The sequence below is a fragment of the Sus scrofa genome, chromosome 9 (assembly GCF_054392235.1).
Source record: "Sus scrofa isolate SSC_HxYL_T2T_F1_AM1 chromosome 9, Sscrofa_HxYL_maternal_Yorkshire_Landrace_v2.0, whole genome shotgun sequence".
Classification (NCBI taxonomy): domain Eukaryota; kingdom Metazoa; phylum Chordata; class Mammalia; order Artiodactyla; family Suidae; genus Sus; species Sus scrofa.
The window spans coordinates 89,534,055-89,557,206 of NC_139391.1; the positions used below are offsets into that span (position 1 = coordinate 89,534,055).

The 23,152-nt window shown below is 37.8% G+C and overlaps 1 protein-coding gene across 8 annotated transcripts in view; it reads right to left on the bottom strand.

Moving 5' to 3' along the window:
- AGMO (alkylglycerol monooxygenase) overlaps positions 1-23,152 on the bottom strand; it is a 668,498-nt gene that overhangs the window by 638,767 nt on the left and 6,579 nt on the right. For all 8 annotated transcript variants that reach the window (XR_014815905.1, XR_014815904.1, XR_014815903.1 and 5 more), the window contains exon 3: positions 9,504-9,655. Coding sequence is in view for 4 of the 8 variants with exons in the window: in XM_084977164.1 (XP_084833290.1) it covers positions 9,504-9,655 (152 nt within the window). In the remaining 4 variants the exon portion in view is untranslated. The remainder of the gene's footprint in view (positions 1-9,503; positions 9,656-23,152) is intronic.

The following is a 23,152-nucleotide window of genomic DNA, read 5'->3' on the forward strand; positions in this document are numbered from 1 at the left end:
TCAGATCTAATCAACCTATAATCCAGACCTAAACATTCATTTTGTAGATTCCTCAGGACAAAGGGTGAAGTTAAGCAACACTGAGAGACAACAGTCAGATTTATCTAGACAACTGGCCTGGACACTTCATATATAAATTGCATTTTAAAATGGGTGACATAATCAAAGCCATTTATGATAAACCCACAGCAAATATAATCCTCAATGGGGAAAAACTGAAAGCCTTCTCACTCAAATCTGGAACAAGACAGGGATGCCCACTCTCACCACTGCTCTTCAACATAGTTTTGGAAGTCCTAGTCACAGCAATTAGGCAAACAAAAGAAATAAAAGGCATCCATATAGGAAGAGAAGAGATAAAACTGTCACTGTATGCAGACGACATGATACTATATATAGAAAACCCTAAGGACTCAACCCAAAAACCACTTGAACTGATTAATAAATTCAGCCAAGTAGCTGGATATAAGATTAACATTCAGAAGTCAGTCGCATTTCTGTATACCAGCAATGAAATATTAGAAAAGGAATACAAAAATATGATACCTTTTAAAATTGTACCTTAAAAAATCAAATAACTTAGAATACACCTGACCAAGGAGGTAAAGGACCTATATGCTGAGAACTATAAAACTTTAATCAAAGAAATCAAAGAAGATGTAAAGAAATGGAAAGATATTCCATGTTCATGGATTAGAAAAATCAATATTGTAAAAATGGCCATACTACCCTGAGCAATCTACAGATTCAATGCAATCCCTATCAAATTGCACATGACATTTTTCACAGAACTAGAACAAACAATCCAAACATTTATATGGAACTACAAAAGACCCAGAATCGCCAAAGTAATCCTGAGAAAAAAAAAACCAAGCAGGAGGCATCACTCTCGCAGACTTCAAGAAATACTACAAAGCCACAGTCATCAAGACAGTGTGGTACTGGTATCAAAACAGACAGACAGACCAATGGAACAGAATAGAGAATCCGGAAATAAACCCTGACACCTATGGTCAATTAAGCTTTGACAACGGAGGCAAGAACATAAAATGGGAAAAGGAAAGTCTATTCAGCAAGCATTGCTGGGAAACCTGGACAGCTGCATGCAAAGCAATGAAACTAGAACACACCCTCACACCATGCACAAAAATAAACTCCAAATGGCTGAAAGACTTAAATATAAGACAGGACACCATCCAACTCCTAGAAGAGAACATAGGCAAAACACTCTCTGACATCAACATCATGAATATTTTCTCAGGTCAGTCTCCCAAAGCAATAGAAATTAGAGCAAAAATAAACCCATGGGACCTCATCAAACTGAAAAGCTTTTGCACAGCAAAGGAAACCAAAAAGAGAACAAAAAGACAACTTACAGAATGGGAGAAAATAGTTTCAAATGATGCAACTGACAAGGGCTTAATCTCCAAAATATATAAGCAACTTATACAACCCAACAGCAAAAAAGCCAATCAATCAATGGAAAAATGGGCAAAAGACCTGAATAGACTGTTCTCCAAGGAAGGTATACAGATGGCCAGCAAACACATGAGAAAATGCTCAATATCGCTGATTATAAGAGAAATGCAAATCAAAACTACCATGAGATACCACCTCACACCCGTCAGAATGGCCATCATTCATAAATCCACAAATAACAAGTGCTGGAGGGGCTGTGGAGAAAAAGGAACCCTCCTGCACTGCTGGTGGGAATGTAAACTGGTACAGCCACTATGGAGAACAGTTTGGAGATACCTTAGAAATCTATCCATAGAACTTCCATATGACCCCACAATCCCACTCTTGGGCATCTATCCAGACAAAACTCTACTTAAAAGAGACACATGCACCCGCATGTTCATTGCAGCACTATTCACAATAGCCAGGACATGGAAACAACCCAATGTCCATCAACAGATGATTGGATTAGGAAGAGGTGGTGTATATATACACAATGGAATACTACTCAGCCATAAAAAAGGATGACATCATGCCATTTGCAGCAACATGGATGGAACTAGAGAATCTCATACTGAGTGAAATGAGCCAGAAAGACAAAGACAAATACCATATGATATCACTTATAACTGGAATCTAATATCCAGCACAAATGAACATCTCCTCAGAAAAGAAAATCATGGACTTGGAAAATAGACTTGTGGCTGCCTGATGGGAGAGGGAGGGAGTGGGAGGGATTGGGAGCTTGGGCTTATCAGACACAACCTAGAATAGATTTACAAGGAGATCCTGCTGAGTAGCATTGAGAACTATGTCTAGATCCTCATGTTGCAACAGAACAAAGGGTGGGGAAAAAAAAATGTATACATGTAAGGATAACTTGATCCCCCTGCTGTACAGTGGGAAAATAAAATAAAAAATAAATAAAATAAAATAAAATGGGTGACAATTTTCACTTAAAAGGCACAAGAAAGACAAAGAAACCTATTAATAAATATTGTTTTGACCAAATTTAAAATTTAATAGAAGACATTCTTAGCAGAAATAGGAGAATTAAAAGATGGACTATTAGATGATCTAATTGATTTATTGTTTAATTTCTTAAGGATAATAATATTTAATGTTCCTATAATGGATGATTATTGACGAAGTACCTGGGGGTAGACCTATATTTCAACATACATGGAAATTGTTCAATTATGCACATACCACCAACTCTATCTGTACTATCTAATATATATTATTGTCAAGTCATCTTTAAAAGAGCTAGCATGTTGCCTATATATTAAATTATATATATATATATTTTTTTTTGTCTTTTTGCTATTTCTTGGGCCACTCCTGCGGCATATGGAGGTTCCCTGGCTAGGGGTTGAATCGGAGCTGTAGCCTCCGGCCTATGCCAGAGCCACAGCAACGCGGGATCCGAGCCGCCTCTGCAACCTACACCACAGCTCACAGCAATGCTGGATCGTTAACCCACTGAGCAAGGGCAGGGACCGAACCCGCAACCTCATGGTTCCTAGTCAGATTCGTTAACCAATGCGCCACGAAGGGAACTCCTATATTAAATTATAAACACTTGTTTAATAAGTTAAAGAGGATAATTTGATTTGGACTTTTGTGACTTTGCTTAAAGATCTTATTTGCTTATATATCATATGTATTTAGTATGAGAAAAATTTCAAATTCTCCTTTTGAGTAAAAAAAAAAATGGACAAATGGGATAACTCCGGATGGAAATAGAAAAAGTCCAGAATAGCCAAAACATTACTGAGAAAGAAAAACAAAACTGGAAGTATCATACTCCCTGGTTTAATACTATAGAACAAAGCTACATTCATCAAAAGAGTATGGTACTGGGAGTACCCTTCATGGCTCAGTAGGTTAACAAACCCTACTAGGATACATGGGATGTGGGTTCATTCCCTGACCTCACTTAGTGGGTTAAGGATTCAGCATTGCTGTGAGCCGTGGTGTAGGTCACAGACACAGCTCAGATCCTGCATTTCTGTGGCTGTAGTGTAGTCTGGCAGCTGTTGCTCCAATTAGACTCCTGGGTCTAATTCCAAGACCCAAGTTCCAATTTCCCAAGCCTGAGAACTTCCATATGCCACAGGTGTGCCACCCCTCCCCTCCCCCCCCCAAAAAAAAACAGTATGGTACTGGCACAGAAACAGATACATAGATCAATGGAACAAAATAAAAAGCCCAGAAATTAACCCACACATATATGGGCAATTAATCTACAACAAAGGAGGCAAGATTATACAATAAGGAAAAGAGAACCTCTTCAATAGATGGTATTGGTAAGAATTGATAGCTATATGCAGAAGACTCAAACTGGACTATTCTCCCACACTATGCACAAAAACAAATTTAAAATGGATTAATGACTTAAATGTAAGATCTGAAACCATAAAACTTCTAGAAGAGAACATGAGCAGTACTCTTTTTGTCATTAGTCTAAGCAAAACTTTTTTGGCTATGTCTCCTCATGCAAGGGAATAAAACCAAAAAAATAAAGAAATGTGATTACATTAAACTAAAAAGCTTTTGCACAGCAAAGGAAACTATCAACAAAATGAAAAGGCTACCAATTCTGGAAGAAGATATTTATAAGTGATATATATGATAAGGTGTTAATATCCGAAATACACAAAGAGCTCATATAAACTCAGTATCAAAAAATAAGCAACCCAAATGGGCAGAAGATCTTAATAGTCATTTTTCCAAGAAGAAATACAGGTAGCCAACAGGCACATGAAAACATCCTCAACATCACTAATCATCAGGGAAATGTAGATCAAAATTACTGCGAGTTATCACCTTATACCAATCAGAATGTCTATTATCAAAAAGACAACAAATAAAAATAACAAGGATATGGAAAAGTGGAATCCTTGTGCACTGCTGGGGGGAAGGTAAACTGGTGCAGCCAATATGGAAAACAACATGGAGATTCCTCAAAAAATTAATAATAAAGCCGCCATACTTAACACAGACCATACAAATGTTTTCTTAGTTTCCCAAGGCAGTAGAAATAAAAACAAAAATAAAAAAACGGGACTTAATCAAACTTACAAGTTTTTGCACAGCAAAGGAAACAATTTAAAAAAAATACCCAAAAGACAACCTATGGAATTGGAGAAAATAATCGCAAATGATGCAACTGACAAGGGCTTAATTTCCAAAATATAAAAAACAACTCATAAAACTCAACAACAAAAAAAGAAACAGCCCAAATGAAAAATTGGCAAGAAGACCTAAATAGACATATCTCCAAAGAAGACATACAGATAGCCAATAGGCACATGGAAAAATGTTCAACATCACTAATAGAGAAATGCAAATCAAAACCAAAATGAAGTATCACCTCCCACCACTCAGAATGGCCATCATTAACAAGTCTACGAATATCAAATGCTGGAGAGGGTGTAGAGAAAAGGGAACCCTCTTACATTATTGGTGGAAATGTAAACTGGTACACCCACTATTGAGAACAGTATAGAGGTCTCTCAGAAAACTGAATATAGAACTACCATATGATCCAACAATCCCACTCCTGGGCATATATCTGGACAAAACTACAATTCAAAAAGATATATGCACCATATGTTCATAGCAGCATTATTCACAATAGCCGAGACATAGGAAAAAACCTAAATGTCCATCAATAGATGAATGGATTAAAATGTGGTACATATATACAATGAAATAATACCCAGCTATAAAAACAAAATAATGTCATTTGCAGCAACATGGATGCAACTAGAGATTATCATACCAAGTGAAATAAGTCAGAAAGAAAAAGAAAAATACCATATGATATCAAATTATATGTATAATCTAAAATATGGCACAAATGAACATATCTACAAAACAGAAACAAACTCACAGACATAGAGAAGAGATTTATGATTGCCAAGGGGAAAGGGGGAGTAGAATGGTCTGGGACTTTGGGGTTATTAGATGCAAACTATTACATTTAGAATGGATAAGCAATGAAATACCCTGATGAAAGCTAATATAACAAAGTGAATGTATGTATGTGTGTGTGTGTGACTGAGTCCCTTTGAGGTACAGCAGAAATTGGCACACTGTAAATCAACTATACTTCAATCTTTAAAAAAATTTAAAAAAAACTACCATACCATCAAGCAACTTCACACATGGGTACTTGGAAAAAAAAGCAGTAAACACTAACTAGAAAAGGTATATACATCCATAAGTTTACTCCAGCATAATACAATAGCCAAGATATGGCAAAAACTTAAGCACCCATCAACAGATGAATGGATAAAGAGGTATACACGCAATCATGCAATGGAATTTCAGTCATAAAAAACAATGAAATCTTGCCCTTTGTGACAATATGGATGGGCCTAGAGGGTATTATATTAAGTGAAATAAGTCAGATAGAAAAAGGTAAATACTATATGATTTCACTTATATGTGGAATCTAAAAAACAAAACAAATGAATAAACATAACAATAGACATAAGACAGAACCTGTCATTGAAATGAACTCAGAGAAAAATGGTTGGCATAGGTGCCAGACCTTTTAGTAAAAAGTAATGATGAGAAATCAGAGGTTAGTCACACCGATAGGAATGTCAAGACTTCCTTCAAACATATTCTAAATGATGAATGATGACCTATTATAATAACTCTGACTTCAAACTATTCACCAGAAATCGAATTTATGTCATTACTTACTAACTTAACTTTGCATTGAGGTATACAAAAAGTATATAAATTATGTGTACAAATTAATATATTTTTACAAAGATATACACTCATGGCACCTACCAGCACCCCAGAAGACTCATTCTTGCTGCCTCAAGCAGTAAGAATTTATATTTTTTAAACATTCCCTTAAAAATCTTTATTCCTTTTATTATATGTTTGGTGTAACTATTAGGAAATACAAAGAAAAATACTGCAGCCCTTTGTAATGGAAACTAAGCATGCAAGAAGTTACTTTTAATTTGAGACCTACTTAATTTTATCATTCTACATTGCCTTCTAAAATAATCAAAGAACTCTACAGAAATTATGGGCTACTCTTGTTTCTGTGTATGTTGATAATACTATCAATTTCCTTCTCATTTTTCTACAGGAAAAAGGAATGTCACATAAAGAACACATACAGGAGTTCCCACTGGGGCTCAGCGGAAACAAATCTGACTAGTAGCCATGAGGTGGTGGGTTCCATCCCTGGCCTCACTCAGTGGGTTAAGGATCCGGCGTTGCCATGAGCTATAGTGTAGGTAGCAGGCACAGCTCAGATCTGGCATTGCTGTGGCTGTGGTAGGCTGGCAGCAATAGCTTGATTAGACCCCTAGCCTGGGAATCTCCACATGCTGCAGGTGCGGCCCTCAAAAAGACAAAAAAGAAAAAAATAAAAAGATTAAAAAAAAATTAAAGAACACAGCCTCAAAAAATCCTCTGTCATTCTGCATAGAAATAGAGACAGAGGAGTTTCCTTCATGTCTCAGCAGTTAACAAAGCTGACTAGGATCCATGAGGATGCAGGTTCAATCCCTGCCCTTGCTCAGTGGGTTAAGGATCCGGTGTTGCCATGAGCTGTGGTGTAGGTTGCAGACGCGGCTCGGATCCCATGTTGCTGTAACTGTGGTGTAGTTGGGCAGTTGTAGCTCTGATTCAACCCCTAGCCTAGGAACTTCCATGTGCCACGGGTACGATCCTAAAAAAAAGCAAAAAAAAAAGAAGAAATAGAGACAGAATTCCAAGCGTCAAGAATAAGCTATTTTCTACTGTTACCAACCTGTCCCTTTAATGTGAGAAAATTCTACACGTAGGCAAAACAAACAGGCACCAACAATAACTGGTTATTAATTGCAATAATTTAACATTTAAATACATGCAAAAACAAAAATTTTAATACAAAATAAACTCTCTTCAAAACTCACAGCTTTTAATATGGAATATATTTTTATTATATAATTTTATTGCAAATAGTGACAGGAAAGTAATACATTAAATACTAACAGCAAGGTTTTAAAAAATATTTTAAGACAACCTTTGGATTTTAGAGCTCTTCAACTTTTCAGTTGAAAAAATTTAACCAATTAATCACTATGGGCTCAGTAATCCAAGAGACTCAAGAAATTTTATATTATTGGTTTTTCTTATCCCTCTGTTTCTAGATTTCTAAAACTTCATTTTAGTACTTTACATTATTATCAAATCAAATTTTTAAATTGATTGTAATATTGAAATTTGATGTTTTTAACTACATAATTTATTTTTTTCAGACAAGCTTTTCATCACAATCAAGATCCTTTGAACTTCTGATTAGGCTTCAGAGCCTGAAAGTGGTGAGTGTTTTTCCAGAAAGTTTTCAGATTTTTTTTTCCCAATGCCTGCCTTCACTGGATTTGGTTCAAAATTTTCTAATGGGAAGCATACTTTGAGCAGCTGTGATTCCATGTTTTTAATATATTATTTTACTTTATTGCTCTTCCCGAACTCTGAGCACTCACAGTCAACATATTTTTAAAAGCTTTATATTTGGTAATATTTTGTTCTTTGTTTCTTGTTATAATGGGCTTTCAAAGATTAAGCGAATTTGCAGATTTTCCAAACAAACACATCTGTACAGGACAGTGTGATATTAGAAGGTTCCTGAAATTAAGTAATACAATGTAAATGCTTTCTGCATTACCCATTTGCTTCAAGGAAAGTGAGGAAAACTGCCAATGGATTTATTTTAGGAAGAAAATGACTATTTCGAAATAAAATACAAAGTTTACTGCACAGACCATATTTTACTCTTAATCATGTTCAATTGGGGAGTATCCTCTTGCATTTATATACCAGGAAATGATGTCAGGAGCTGACCTATTATTTTCAGAGACAAAGGTTATCACACACAAAGTAAATAACTTTTTCTAGTTGATGTTCACCCAAACTGTTTTAATGAATTAACACTCTGTAATTTCATCAAATATACATGTTGGAAGTGTTTAACAAAATAATGCTGTGTTTAAAGTTTCATTGCCTTTAAGCCTAACGCTGTCCATGCTGCTATTTCCTTTATCCTGGCTTGGAAAAGATATTTGGTCACACTAACTCCTACACACATAGCTCAGTTATTCACCCCGATCTCAGGGCTCTTCTTTCCATCTCCCATTTATTTTTTATTATTATTCCAGGTTTCTTACTCTTCCTTCCTTTGTCCCCACCCACTCAACCCAACTACCCACTGACATCCTGAGTTCTGCTCTTCAGTAGTTTTTCCAAATTAGTACTTTCCTCCATTTCCCTTCAGAAATACTTTGGCACTCCTAATCCCTCCTTAGAGACCACTTGCTCACCTTAGCTCTACAATCATTCTCCAAACTATGCTTATTCCTACAGAGGTTTAGACAGCGACTTGCTCTTCCATTTTTCTTTCCATAACAAAATAATTCTTTGGAACATCTGGGCAGGGACCCCTAAAAGCAAATTCCATGAACCAGTCAGAGGACTTTGTATCAAATGAGAAGTTTTGCCAAGCTGTGGTCATACTAAAGTGCATAATGGCTAGTTTCTAGCTGATTGCATTTTCATTTGCAGTATAGCAATACTGTCAGGAACTTGAATCAAACTTACATATGACAGCAAGTTACTTAGGATTCCATGCTGTTACAAAGCTCTTCTGAAAGACCTTGATAATTGGGATGTGACGTTTGATATTATGTACAAATGTCTACAGATTCTACTAAGCATGTGATCATGGGACCAATGTAAGACACTATTTAAAAAGTAATGCAATAGCCATCACTTTCTAAACAGTTTTTAAAAATAAATTAGATGCAAGAGGTGTGAAAAATGTACCTCTAGTAAGTTCACTTTTTTTCAACAATGATTTCAAATTGTTTCCATTTAAATTGCAAGGTAAACTTTACTAATATTTAAATGGTATGAAATAAAGTTATTCATTTAGTCATTCATTCAATAAATATTTACTGAATACCAACTATGTGGGAAATGCAGATCCACATAAGTTATCAATAAAGCCTTGGTTTGCAACTTACCATGAGCCATACGATGGAACCAGTAGTAGCCAAAGTCAACTCCCAAGAAAGTTAAATACCAAGTCCATGGAGAATCCCAAGGCAAACTGATGATGCTGTAGTTCTCCCAGATATAAATGTAACTAGTAAGTTCAATGCTCCTAGAAAACAAACTGGAAAGATAAAACTTATAAGCGATGATTATGCTAAATTTTACATGTAAAATTATGCTAAAACATTTTGTATAGTATTTAGAAATTAATATGATGACATGTTAAAAAAAATCTTTCCCCCCTTCTTTTTTCATACTGCTTTAGCATGCCTTTGAAGAAGCTCCATTTCCTTGGTATCAAAATGATTCACATGATGTTTCCTTGTTTCATAAGATCATGGATGCCAACCTATTTGCTCATTTCATGGAATTTAGGAGGATTCTCCTGTTTTGTCTCAAAAAAATACTTTTCATGGAACCCATATAACTTAAATATGACAAAACAGAATTGACATTTTTTGTAACCATCATTTATAAATCTTAATGAAGAACACAAGGAGACTTTTTAAAGGAAATGTTATAAGTAGAAATTTATGAATAGCATGTTCTTAAAGGAGACTGCAAATTGCCTACTCCCTTAAAATATGTTAATCCCATAAAGTATGCCTTTAGATTAAGTTGCTTATGGTTACCTGTTTTCTCTCTTCCTCTCTATTTCCTCCTTCCTCTTTACATACACATACACCACACATTTTTAATGTTTTTAGATACTATTCTTAAGATCACAAATCAGATTCTTAGAGCACTTCAGTATTTCTTGTAGTAATATAAACTACAGATCTCAAAATACGAGGGAATACTCTTCCCCTAGAAATAAACAATTGTTTTTATAACCCAGACAGAATATCTCATGCCATCTATCCTACCAAGCTTCAGCAAATTCTTATTTCAAGAACTTTTTAAAATATACATAATATACTTCAATTTTACAAAATGTAGAATTTTTTCTTTTAAATTTCCTATGACCAAATTTAAGATCAAACTCAGCATAATCATTCCTTTTATCACTTTTATGGATTTATGACTTTTTCTTTTACTTTTATCATTAACATATAAAATGAATTATAATACCTAATAAAGATTGATGTATGAACTTTGAACATTGAGCAAATTCATAAATATTCTAATTTTAAATAAAAGTCAAAGAAGGAGTTAAAGTTAGTAAACTTTTAAAATTGATTATTTTAAAGTATTTCCCTTTAAATAGCTTTTATAAATCAGTATGTTAATGGTTCTATTGGAAACTTGACTCTTTTAATCTACTTTGACTTTAATTATGATCTGATTCTAACTATGATTTAATAACTTTAATATTATCTCCTATTTTGAATACTTCGAGTTATTATTTAATCAGTAAAATTAACTCAGCTTCTTCACAGTAGCATTGCTATAAACAACTAAGAGAAATTCCCAGTGCCTACACTTTCCAAAATGATTATACATCATCAGATCCTAAAACTCAGTTTTCAATTTAAGATTATCATCAGTTTGTAAATTGACCCTGCATACATTCAGGCAAGGATAGGCTGAAGAAAGAGAACTCCAGATTTGGCGGTGGCATTTTTAATAAGCAAGGGAACTGACAGAGGACGTTTATTTGGGAGGCTGCAAGACATAAATCTCCATGCTCTTCTGCCAGAATCTTAAAAGTTTCTAAAAAGGTCTTAACTAGGTTCAGTTACTGATTCAGTCCAGATGGTCTCAAACACTTACTCTCTCAGGGTTGTGTCCTTGAAACAGCAGCTAGCATGGGAATTGTAGGTGGAGCTTGCATTCCAGGGAGGGGAAGAAGGTAAGAGGTGGAGGTAAGAGAAGGTAAGGTCCAGCTAGATGGTCAACCAGTTATCGCATCCACTCAGCGACCTCCTCCAACAATGGTATGGCTGGAAGGAGCAATTTACTCCCTAAGTGTGAGTCCCTGACCCAAGGAAACTACTTCCCCAGCATTCCTGTCACAACTCAGGCCATGCTCTGGATACTCTAGAATCCCCTGCCAAAGTGGCCCAGGGCTTGCTTTCATGGCCTGTGAGGGTCTCTTTCCTGGTCAGGTTCTCCTGAAGACCATCTTACACAGATGTGTAAACTGATCCACGTGACAAGGTAGACAGAAAGCGGCTATTTTGGACATGTAGACAGAGCTGGGAAGAGCAATATCTGGATGTCCACACATGTATGTGAGGTCTCTCACTCTTCTGAGACTCTGAGGAATCCAAGAGCTGGAAATTTAAACTAACTTCCAAGTATTGGCCCTACCCCCAGCTGGCCCAGGACCCCCACCTCTGCCCCATGGGCCATGGTCACTGTGCATATGCACAGGCTACTCATGGGCAATAGGAGGGAAGCTGTGGCAGGAGATGCCACACCAAGTCAGTGAAAAAACAGATGAAACAGATATTTGCACAACCTAGGACAATCCCCCAACCCTGTGCCCAGAGACATGTGGTGCTGATGAATGAGTGTTGTATGAGAGGCCATAGATGATGTAGTGTTCTGCAGTTGGCAGAGCCTTCTGTTAGGCTGAGGTGAGACAAATAAAATCTATCAAGAAACTCTACTACTTGGGAAGAAAAAAATGTATCTTCCAATCTGTCACCCAGGTTATTTATCCAGGTGGAAGGATAGAACAAATATTATTTTAAAGATGTTAGCTTGGTACCTCTTACATATTTAGACTAGGGCTTCTGAACAGTGTCAATATTGACATTTGTACACGATCACTCTTTGTTGTTGGGTCCATCCTGGGAAAATAGGAAATCCTAAAATTGTCCCCACTATTCCTTAGTAGAGGGTTGACCATATAAAATTCAAGTTTCAGGTAAAAATGGTGAACAAACGCAACTTTATAAAGTTTAAACTAATAATTTCTCTCAAGCAGAGATTCTAAAGCTTGACACTGTTACCATCTGGGCTAGATAATTCTTTGTTGCCAGAGCCTGCTCTGTGCATTGTAGGATGTTTAGCAGCATCCCAGGCCTCTAGTTACTAGGTACCAGGCAGAACAGTCCTCCACGCCAATTGTGACAACAAAATACCCAAATGTCTCTTGGGGGAAAAATTGCCCCAGTTGATAATCCTAAAAAAGACTGGTCCAGAAAGAAAAAAATTAAAACTTTGAAAATGCAACAGAAAACTGAAATAATCTACAGTTTTTTATACCTGCTGTCGTACATGGCATCAAAACCAATCAAATCATGGATTCACTCAATCATTCAATATAGTTGTATGAAGAGCTTACTAGGTGCCAGGCACAACGCAAGAAAGGGAGGACATATTGGTGAAGAGGGCAAATGTAGTCCCATGCTTCATCAATATGCCATCAGTTCAGTGTCTCTTTTTAAAGTTGCTGTCTTTCTCATCGGTTCCAGTGACAAATGAAAGAGGCTTTCAGATACCAAGATATCAATAAAAGAAAAAGGGTCCCTGGAAAAACTTCCATTTGTAAAACCAAAAGAACCTGCCTTCAATTGAAATATATATATATTTTTTATTTCCTGTTCAGGTGCCAGGTCTTGACCAGACACTCAATTTATTATTCTGTCAACTTAACTTATTAGGGTTGACACAAATTGAGTTGAAATATGCCTGACATACTACAGTCAAGCCTTTTTCTTTTCCTCTTCTTTCTTTTTTTTTTCTTCACACTTTAACATGAAGCCAAACTTCCTCAATGCAAAGAGAAAGAGGAGCAAAGCTGTGAGAGTTCAATTCCCGGTTCTCTATCAGCAAGATGAATATGATCCTCTTCCATCATAAACGGGAAGAAAACAGCCATGGAGTGGCCACAACTAAAAACAATTCAGCAAGGGATACAGCTGGGAAAGGATTATCAACCTCTGGAAAGCCCTTGATTGCAGGAAATAGCACCTACATTTTCAAAAATGTTCCCACCAGACCTTGAACCATAAACCTAAGCGCCTTCCTCTTTCTCTTCCCAATCCCTCTACTCTCTCCCACCCCCCAATCCAGCATATGACTACACTCCAGCATTCAAACTACAGCTCTAACCCCTATCCTGTGGGGAGAGACATATGCAATATGCTTGTATACAAGGAGCTTATTTATCATGTAGAGATAGAATACTGGATAGCATCGGGGCTTTCAATAACCAAATGTTAGATCCCTTTTACTCTTTAAGTTTGAATGCAAGATCAAGAAAATGATCTAAATATAAGGAAGCATTTGAATCCTCAAATCAACAACCTGTGTATACAGAGGCTCCCTTCCCATTGGCCTGTGTTCTTTATAAATTCCCCCAAATAGCTACTTACCTTGAGTCTGAAGTATATCTTTTGGCAAATGAAAGACAGCTAATTTTTTATGTGTTTCATATAACATTTTCTGTAAAACTAGAAATTTGTCCGGGCAATGTTTAGTAACCATAAAATCTGGGAAGTTCCCAAAACACTATTTCAGTACTGATGCTGGATTTTTTTTAAAAAAAATATATAGTCAATTTATAATGTTGAGATTTTTTTTAAGCTGCAGATTTTACTTTTTTAATTTCTTATTATAGTTGATTTACATTTTTCCGTCAATTTCTGCTATAAGCAAAGTGACCCAGTCATATATCTATATACACACATATATATACACACACACACATTCTTTTTCTCATATTATCTTTCATATTCCATCACAAGTAATTGGACATAGGCCCCTGTACCATAGAGCAGAGATTTTAAAATAATAAATAAGAATAGATAGATTTGGGATTGAGAATTACAAAGAAAATTCATTATCAACATCATCTCAGTTTAATGTTCCCATCATCAAAAGTAGAAAAGTCACATTAAGAAGATGTGGGGGGAGGAAGACAAGATGGCGGAGGAGTAGGAGGACACACTCGCCCTCTCCCACAAACACAACAAAAAAAGCACATCTACAGAATAAATGACTTGCACAGAACAGCAACCAATCGCTGGCAGAGGAACCTAAACTCCAATAATGGCAAGAAGTTCATGACATTATTGGGCAGAACGGGAGAAAAGAGGAGAGTGAGAGAAGGTGAATCCGAGCGGGACGGGCGCTCCCGAAAGGGAACTGCGGAGGAGAAAGGGATCCCGCACCCTGGAAAGCCACCGACCGGGCGAAAGATCAAACGAACCGGAGGAATCTCCAGATGCAGAGAAGAGTGTAGCAGTAAGTTGGAGTACGGAAAAGCCGATCAAGAACCCAACGGACCATCTGAACTACGGGCACAGTCACCAAAAATTGAGATGCCTGGGTGGGGGCTGGGCACAGAGTCCTTGCCTCCAAAGGTTAGTCCCCGGGAAAGGGCCGGGGGACGCCTGGGTGGGGGCTGGGCACCAAGACCTCGCCTCCGAGGGTTGATCCCTGAGAAAGGGCCGGGGGACGCCTGGGGGGGGGGGGCTGGGCACCGAGACCTCGCTGCAGAAGTTTAGTCCCCGAGAAAGGGCCGGGGGGCGCCGCCTGGGTGGGGGCTGGGCACCGAGACCTCGGCTCCAGAGATTAGTCCCCGGGCTAGGGGGAGCAGGGCAGAGCGGAAACTGCTTGGGAGGTCTAGAAACCATTTGACGGGGCAGAGACTGCCTGGGAGACTAGAAAACAAAGCTGTTGCAGAGGAAGGGAGCAATACTACAGGGGCGGGGAAGTGGAAAGCTGCATCAGAGGGAACCTGGGAGAAGAGCCTGGTCTGCGCCCGTGCTGGGGAGGGGAGAAAAGAAGGGGTGGGTCCCCATAGAATACCCCCCACACCACAGCAAGCTTACAGGCCCGCTAGCTAGCTGAAAACTGTGCTTCCCAGTGCATCCCCTCCCCCCACCCCCGCCACGGCCTACGCTGTCATGGACCTGGGGCTGCCTGCCATCCAGGAGGGCTGGCCTCAACAATTGCCTGAAGCCTACCACCGCAGGGGCTGTCCCTGCACAGGCCTGCTTGCCCTTTGGTGGGGCTACACTTCCGCAGAGCAGCACCAAACACCACCAGCCCCCGAGAAAAGGCCTGCAGCCCAGAAAAGCTAGAACAAGCTTAGCCAGGCTGTGAATAGATCGGCCTAATTCTTGGACGGTTTTTCTGAGTCGGGTTGCCCCGGGGAGGAGCCTCTTCAGTTTCCAACGGCCCTGCTACCCGCCCAAGTCCCCAGGGGGTGCCCCACTCCCGTGAAATAACTGCTCAGCACCACCAGCCCCCTGGAAGAGCCCCTGCAGCCCAGAAAAGCTGCAACAACCTCGGCCAGACTGTGAAAAGATCCGCCTACATTCTCAGGCTGTCCTGAGTTGGGCTACCCTAGGGAAGAGCCTCTTAGGTTCTCAGTGACCCAGATAGCTGCTCCAGCCCCCAGGGGGTGATGCACCCCTGAAGAGCAGCTGCCCAACACCGCCAACCCCCTGCAAGAACCCCACAGCCTAAAAACACCAGAGCAAGCTCTGCATGACCAAGTGAAATCTGCTACCATCGTGGTGTGGACCTCCCAGTCCTGTCTGCCCTCAGGAAGTCCTCCTTTGCTTCAAAGAAACACTGTTAGCCCCATCAACACTCCAGAAAAGCCACACTGCCTCAAAAAAGATTGACCAACAACGCCAGCCCTCAGGAAATATTCCACGGCAGTGACAAGGCAAACACTGCCCGATAACGGAGAGTACAACTCCCTCAGGAGAAAGAAAACAACAAGCAAGATGAAGAAGCTGAGAAACCACCCCCAGTCAAACCAACAGGAGAACTCACCTAAAACAGTCAACAATGAAACAGATCTCTGCAGTCTGACAGACCTGGAGTTCAAAAGAGAAATAGTGAAAATACTGAAGGAATTAAGAGAAGATATGAACAGTAATGCAGATACCCTCAGAAAGGAACTAGAAAATAGAAGGAGGAGCCAAGAAAAACTAGAACATTCATTTGCAGAGATGCAAACTGAACTAGGGGCAGTAAAAACCAGAATGAATAATGCAGAAGAACGAATCAGTGATATGGAAGATAGAATAATGGAAATCACTCAATCTGGTCAACAGACAGAAAACCGAATCAAAAAACTGGAAAGCAATATAAGAGACCTATGGGATAATATAAAGCGGGCCAATCTACGCATAATAGGAATTCCAGAAGGTGTAGAAAAAGATAAGGGGATGGAAAATATATTTGAAGAAATTATTGCTGGAAACTTCCCAAATCTAAAGGATACTGGATTCAAGATACAAGAAGCACAGAGGGCCCCAAACAAACTGAACCCAAACAGACCCACACCAAGACACATCATAATAAAAATGGCAAAAGTTAGTGATAAAGAGAGGATCCTAAAGGCAGCAAGAGAAAACCAGAATGTTACCTACAAGGGAACCCCCATAAGAATATCAGCTGATTTCGCTGCAGAAACACTACAGGCCAGGAGGGAATGGCAAGAGATATTTAAAGTGCTAAAAGGAAAAAATATGCAACCTAGAATACTCTATCCAGCAAGAATATCATTTAAAATAGAAGGGGAAATAAAAATTTTTCCCAACAAACAAAAACTTAAAGAATACAGCAACACAAAACCCAGGTTAAAGGAAATATTGAAAGGGCTTCTCTAAATCAAAAAGAAAGGAAGGAAAGGGAAGAAAAAAGAAAAGAAAAAAAAAAGAAGAAGAAGAAGAAGAGGAAGAACTAGGACTGAGGAAACTGCAATCAGAGAGCAGTCACTCAAATAAGCCAGCATACAGATTCAATCATGAACATGCTTCAAACAAAATAAAATTAAAAAGAAAAAAATAAAGAAGAGTCATCAAAACCATAAAATGTGGGCAAGGGATGTCAGGAGGTAAACAACCCTTTTTGTTTATATGTATGTCTCTCTTCTTAATTTTAATATAGTAATGAAGTGTTTGAACCTACAGGACCATCAGGCTAAAACAGACAATTATGGGAAGGGGTTAGCATACTTAAAAAACAGGGCAACCACAAGCCAAAACCAAATATTGCATTTGCAAAAAATGAAAAAAAAAAAAATACACTCAAGCAGATAACAACAGGAGACCATCCAACCAAAAAAAACAAAAAAACAAAAAAACAAAAAAAAAAAGAAAGGAAGAATGGAGAACCATAGAATCAACTGGAACACGAGGTTCAAATGGCAATAAATAATCATCTATCAATTATCACCTTAAATGTCAATGGACTGAATGCCCCAATCAAAAGACACAGAGTGGCTGAGTGGATAAAAAGGCAAAAACCTTCAATATGCTGCCTACAAGAAACTCACCTTAGGACAAAAGATACATATAGATTGAAAGTGAAAGGGTGGGGAAAAATATTTCACGCCAATAGACATGACAGAAAAGCAGGAGTCGCAACGCTCATATCAGACAAAATAGACTTTAAAACAAAAGACATAAAGAAAGACAAAGAAGGACACTATTTAATGATTAAGGGATCCATCCAAGGAGAGGATGTTACTATCGTCAACATATATGCCCCAAATATAGGAGCACCCAGATACATACAACAAATATTAACAGACATAAAGGGAGATATTGATGAGAATACAATCATAGTAGGAGACCTAAATACCCCCCTCACATCAATGGACAGATCCTCTAGACAGAAAACCAATAAAGCAACAGAGATCCTAAAGGAAACAATAGAAAAGTTAGACTTAATTGATATCTTCAGGACACTACATCCAAAAAAAGCAGAATACACATCCTTCTCAAATGCTCATGGAACATTCTCAAGAATCGACCACATATTGGGACACAAAGCGAATCTCAATAAATTTAGGAGCGTAGAAATTATCTCAAGTATCTTCTCTGACCACAATGCCATGAAATTAGAAATCAACCATGGGAAAAGGAAAGAGAAAAAACCTACTACATGGAGACTCAACAACATGCTACTAAAAAACCAATGGGTCAATGAGGAAACCAAGAAGGAAATTAAAAACTACCTTGAAACAAATGATTATGAAGACACAACCTCTCAAAATATATGGGATGCTGCGAAAGCAGTGCTCAGAGGGAAATTTATAGCAATCCAGGCCTTTCTCAAAAAAGAAGAAAGATCCCAAATTGACAACTTAACCCTCCACCTAAACGAATTAGAAAAAGAAGAACAAAAAAGGCCTAAAGTCAGCAGAAGGAAGGAAATTATAAAGATCAAAGAAGAAATCCATAAAATAGAGACTCAAAAAACAATAGAGAAAATTAATAAAACCAAGAGCTGGTTCTTTGAAACGGTGAACAAAATTGACAAACCCCTGGCCAGACTCACTAAAAAGAGGAAAGAAAGAACCCAAATAACCAAAATTATAAATGAAAAAGGAGAAATCACAACAGATACAGCAAAAATACAAAAAACCATAAGAGAATACTATGAACAACTGTTTGGCAACAAGTTTGACAATCTGGAAGAAATGGACAATTTTCTAGAATCTTACAGCCTGCCTAAACTGAATCAAGCAGAAACAGACCAACTGAACAGACAGATCACTAGAAATGAAATTGAAGAGGTCATAAAATCACTCCCTACAAATAAAAGTCCAGGACCAGATGGCTTCACAGGTGAATTCTATCAAACATATAAAGAGGAATTGGTGCCCATCCTCCTTAAACTCTTTCAAAAGGTTGAAGAAGAAGGAATACTCCCAAAGACATTCTATGAGGCCACCATCACCCTCATTCCAAAACCAGACAGAGATACCACCAAAAAAGAAAACTATCGCCCAATATCATTGATGAATATAGATGCAAAAATTCTCAACAAAATCTTAGCCAACCGAATCCAACAACATACCAAAAAAATTATACACCATGACCAGGTTGGGTTCATCCCAGGTTCACAAGCATGGTTCAACATACGCAAATCAATCAACATCATACACCACATTAACAAAAAAAAAAGTCAAAAATCATATGATCATCACAATAGACGCAGAAAAAGCATTTGACAAAGTTCAACATCCATTCATGATCAAGACCCTCGCCAAAGTGGGTATAGAGGGAACATTCCTGAATATAATCAAAGCCATTTATGATAAACCCACAGCAAATATAATCCTCAATGGGGAAAAACTGAAAGCCTTCTCACTCAAATCTGGAACAAGACAGGGATGCCCACTCTCACCACTGCTCTTCAACATAGTTTTGGAAGTCTTAGCCACAGCAATTAGACAAACAAAAGAAATAAAAGGCATCCATATAGGAAGAGGAGAGATCAAACTGTCACTGTATGCAGATGATATGATACTATACCTAGAAAACCCTAAGGACTCAACCCCAAAACTCCTTGAACTGATTAATAAATTCAGCAAAGTGGCAGGATATAAGATTAACATTCAGAAGTCAGTTGCATTTCTGTATACCAGCAAGGAAACATTAGAAAAGGAATACAAAAATATGATACCTTTTAAAATTGTACCTCACAAAATCAAATACCTCGGAATACACCTGACCAAAGAGGTAAAGGACCTATATGCCGAGAACTATAAAACTTTAATCAAAGAAATCAAAGAAGATGTAAAGAAATGGAAAGATATTCCATGTTCCTGGATTAGAAAAATCAATATTGTAAAAATGGCCATACTACCCTGAGCAATCTACAGATTCAATGCAATCCCTATCAAATTACCCATGACATTTTTCACAGAACTAGAACAAACAATCCAAACATTTATATGGAACCACAAAAGACCCAGAATCGCCAAAGCAATCCTGAGAAACAAAAACCAAGCAGGAGGCATCACTCTCGCAGACTTCAAGAAATACTACAAAGCCACAGTCATCAAAACAGTGTGGTACTGGTATCAAAACAGACAGACAGACCAATGGAACAGAATAGAGAATCCGGAAATAAACCCTGACACCTATGGTCAATTAAGCTTTGACAACGGAGGCAAGAACATAAAATGGGAAAAGGAAAGTCTATTCAGCAAGCATTGCTGGGAAACCTGGACAGCTGCATGCAAAGCAATGAAACTAGAACACACCCTCACACCATGCACAAAAATAAACTCCAAATGGCTGAAAGACTTAAATATAAGACAGGACACCATCCAACTCCTAGAAGAGAACATAGGCAAAACACTCTCTGACATCAACATCATGAATATTTTCTCAGGTCAGTCTCCCAAAGCAATAGAAATTAGAGCAAAAATAAACCCATGGGACCTCATCAAACTGAAAAGCTTTTGCACAGCAAAGGAAACCAAAAAGAGAACAAAAAGACAACTTACAGAATGGGAGAAAATAGTTTCAAATGATGCAACTGACAAGGGCTTAATCTCCAAAATATATAAGCAACTTATACAACCTAACAGCAAAAAAGCCAATCAATCAATGGAAAAATGGGCAAAAGACCTGAATAGACATTTCTCCAAAGAAGATATACAGATGGCCAGCAAACACATGAGAAAATGCTCAATATCGCTGATTATAAGAGAAATGCAAATCAAAACTACCATGAGATACCACCTCACACCCGTCAGAATGGCCATCATTCATAAATCCACAAATAACAAGTGCTGGAGGGGCTGTGGAGAAAAAGGAACCCTCCTGCACTGCTGGTGGGAATGTAAACTGGTACAGCCACTATGGAGAACAGTTTGGAGATACCTTAGATATCTATACATAGAACTTCCATATGACCCCACAATCCCACTCTTGGGCATCTATCCAGACAAAACTCTACTTAAAAGAGACACATGCACCCGCATGTTCATTGCAGCACTATTCACAATAGCCAGGACATGGAAACAATCCAAATGTCCATCGACAGAGGATTGGATTCGGAAGAGGTGGTATATATACACAATGGAATACTACTCAGCCATAAAAAAGGATGACATCATGCCATTTGCAGCAACATGGATGGAACTAGAGAATCTCATACTGAGTGAAATGAGCCAGAAAGACAAAGACAAATACCATATGATATCACTTATAACTGGAATCTAATATCCAGCACAAATGAACATCTCCTCAGAAAAGAAAATCATGGACGTGGAGATGAGACTTGTGGTTGCCTGATGGGAGGGGGAGGGAGTGGGAGGGATTGGGAGCTTGGGCTTATCAGACACAACCTAGAATAGATTTACAAGGAGATCCTGCTGAATAGCATTGAGAACTATGTCTAGATACTCATGTCGCAACAGAAGAAAGGGTGGGGGAAAAAACTGTAACTGCAATGTATACCTCTAAGGATAACCTGACCCCCTTGCTGTACAGTGGGAAAATAAAAAAAAAAAAAAGAAAGAGAAATTGAGTCTCTGTTATGGAGACTCACTCTAGACATGAAAAAAAAAAAAAGACGATGTGGTATATATACACAATGGAATACTACTCAGCCATATAAAAGAACAAAATAATGCCATTTTCAGCAACAAGAATAGAATAGGAGACTCTTATTCTAAGTGAAGTAAGTCAGAAAGAGAAAGACAAATACCATGTGATATCACTTACATCAGGAATCTAATATAAGGCACAAATAAAGCTTTCCACAGAAAAGAAACTCATGAACTTGGAAAACAGACTGGTGGTTGCCAAGGGGGTAGGGGAGTGGGATGGACTGGGTATCTGGGATTAATAGATGCAAACTATTGCCTTTGGAATGGATAAGCAATGAGATCCTGCTGTATAGCACTGGGAAATATATCTAGTCACTGGTGATGGAACATGGTGGAGGATAATGTGAGAAAAAGAATGTATATATGTATATGTGACTGGGTAATTTTACTGTACAGTAGAAAGTTGATAGAATATTGTAAACCAACTATAATGGGAAAAATAAAAATCATTAAAAAATCAAAACCAAAAAAGGAGAAAGGTCACATTGGACAAGTCATTCACCCTTTCACTGTCTCACAGCTAATTTCAGATATGAGAGCGTTCAGCTGAAAGAATCCTAAAATTATCTGGTTCTCAAATACTCTGATGGTCTAATCACTAATCAAGCAAATTAAATTTCATGTAATGTTCTCATTGCAAACTGTTAAAATTTGGCAGCAACTTTCAGAGTAAGTAGAATGACGTACCTAGTATTCAAAGACATCTGCCAACTCATACTATTTCATAACTGTCATTAGAGCAATGTGTATGGCCTAATTTGGCTAGATTATGCAAAATTTTTAAAAAATATGTTAGGCATTTTTATTTCTAATAAAATAAATTATGAAAAAATATTTAAATGAGTTCAAAATATACTTACACGTTTCAGAAAGTTATAAATAAACACATATGCATATTTGAACTACGCATATTTATTTTTCCGAGAAACTGTGTTATTTATTTATTTCAACATTTCTTCTACCTGGCCCAGGAACTTGCACTGTCTATCTGTAAAGCTACTGCCACTTTTGCTCCATCTAGTGGAATATTGATTTTTGCTCAGTAATAACAAAATACATAATACAAGCTCTACCTTCTAGAGGCAGACAACATTTGGACTGTTGTTTCTTACTGTAAAATGACATTTATGAAGCAATCATTTAATTTAATTTCTTTTTACCACAACCACAAAACCATAGACTTTTGTAAACACAATGTGGGGAATACTTGGAAAGAAGTCAATGTGCTACATTTTTTACTTCACAAGAAGCAATTGACTTCAAGTAATTATACTAGTCTACTGAATAAGCACACAAATCCAGACTAATCAGCATAAGGAAGCATGCATTCGTTAGGGAAAGATAGTC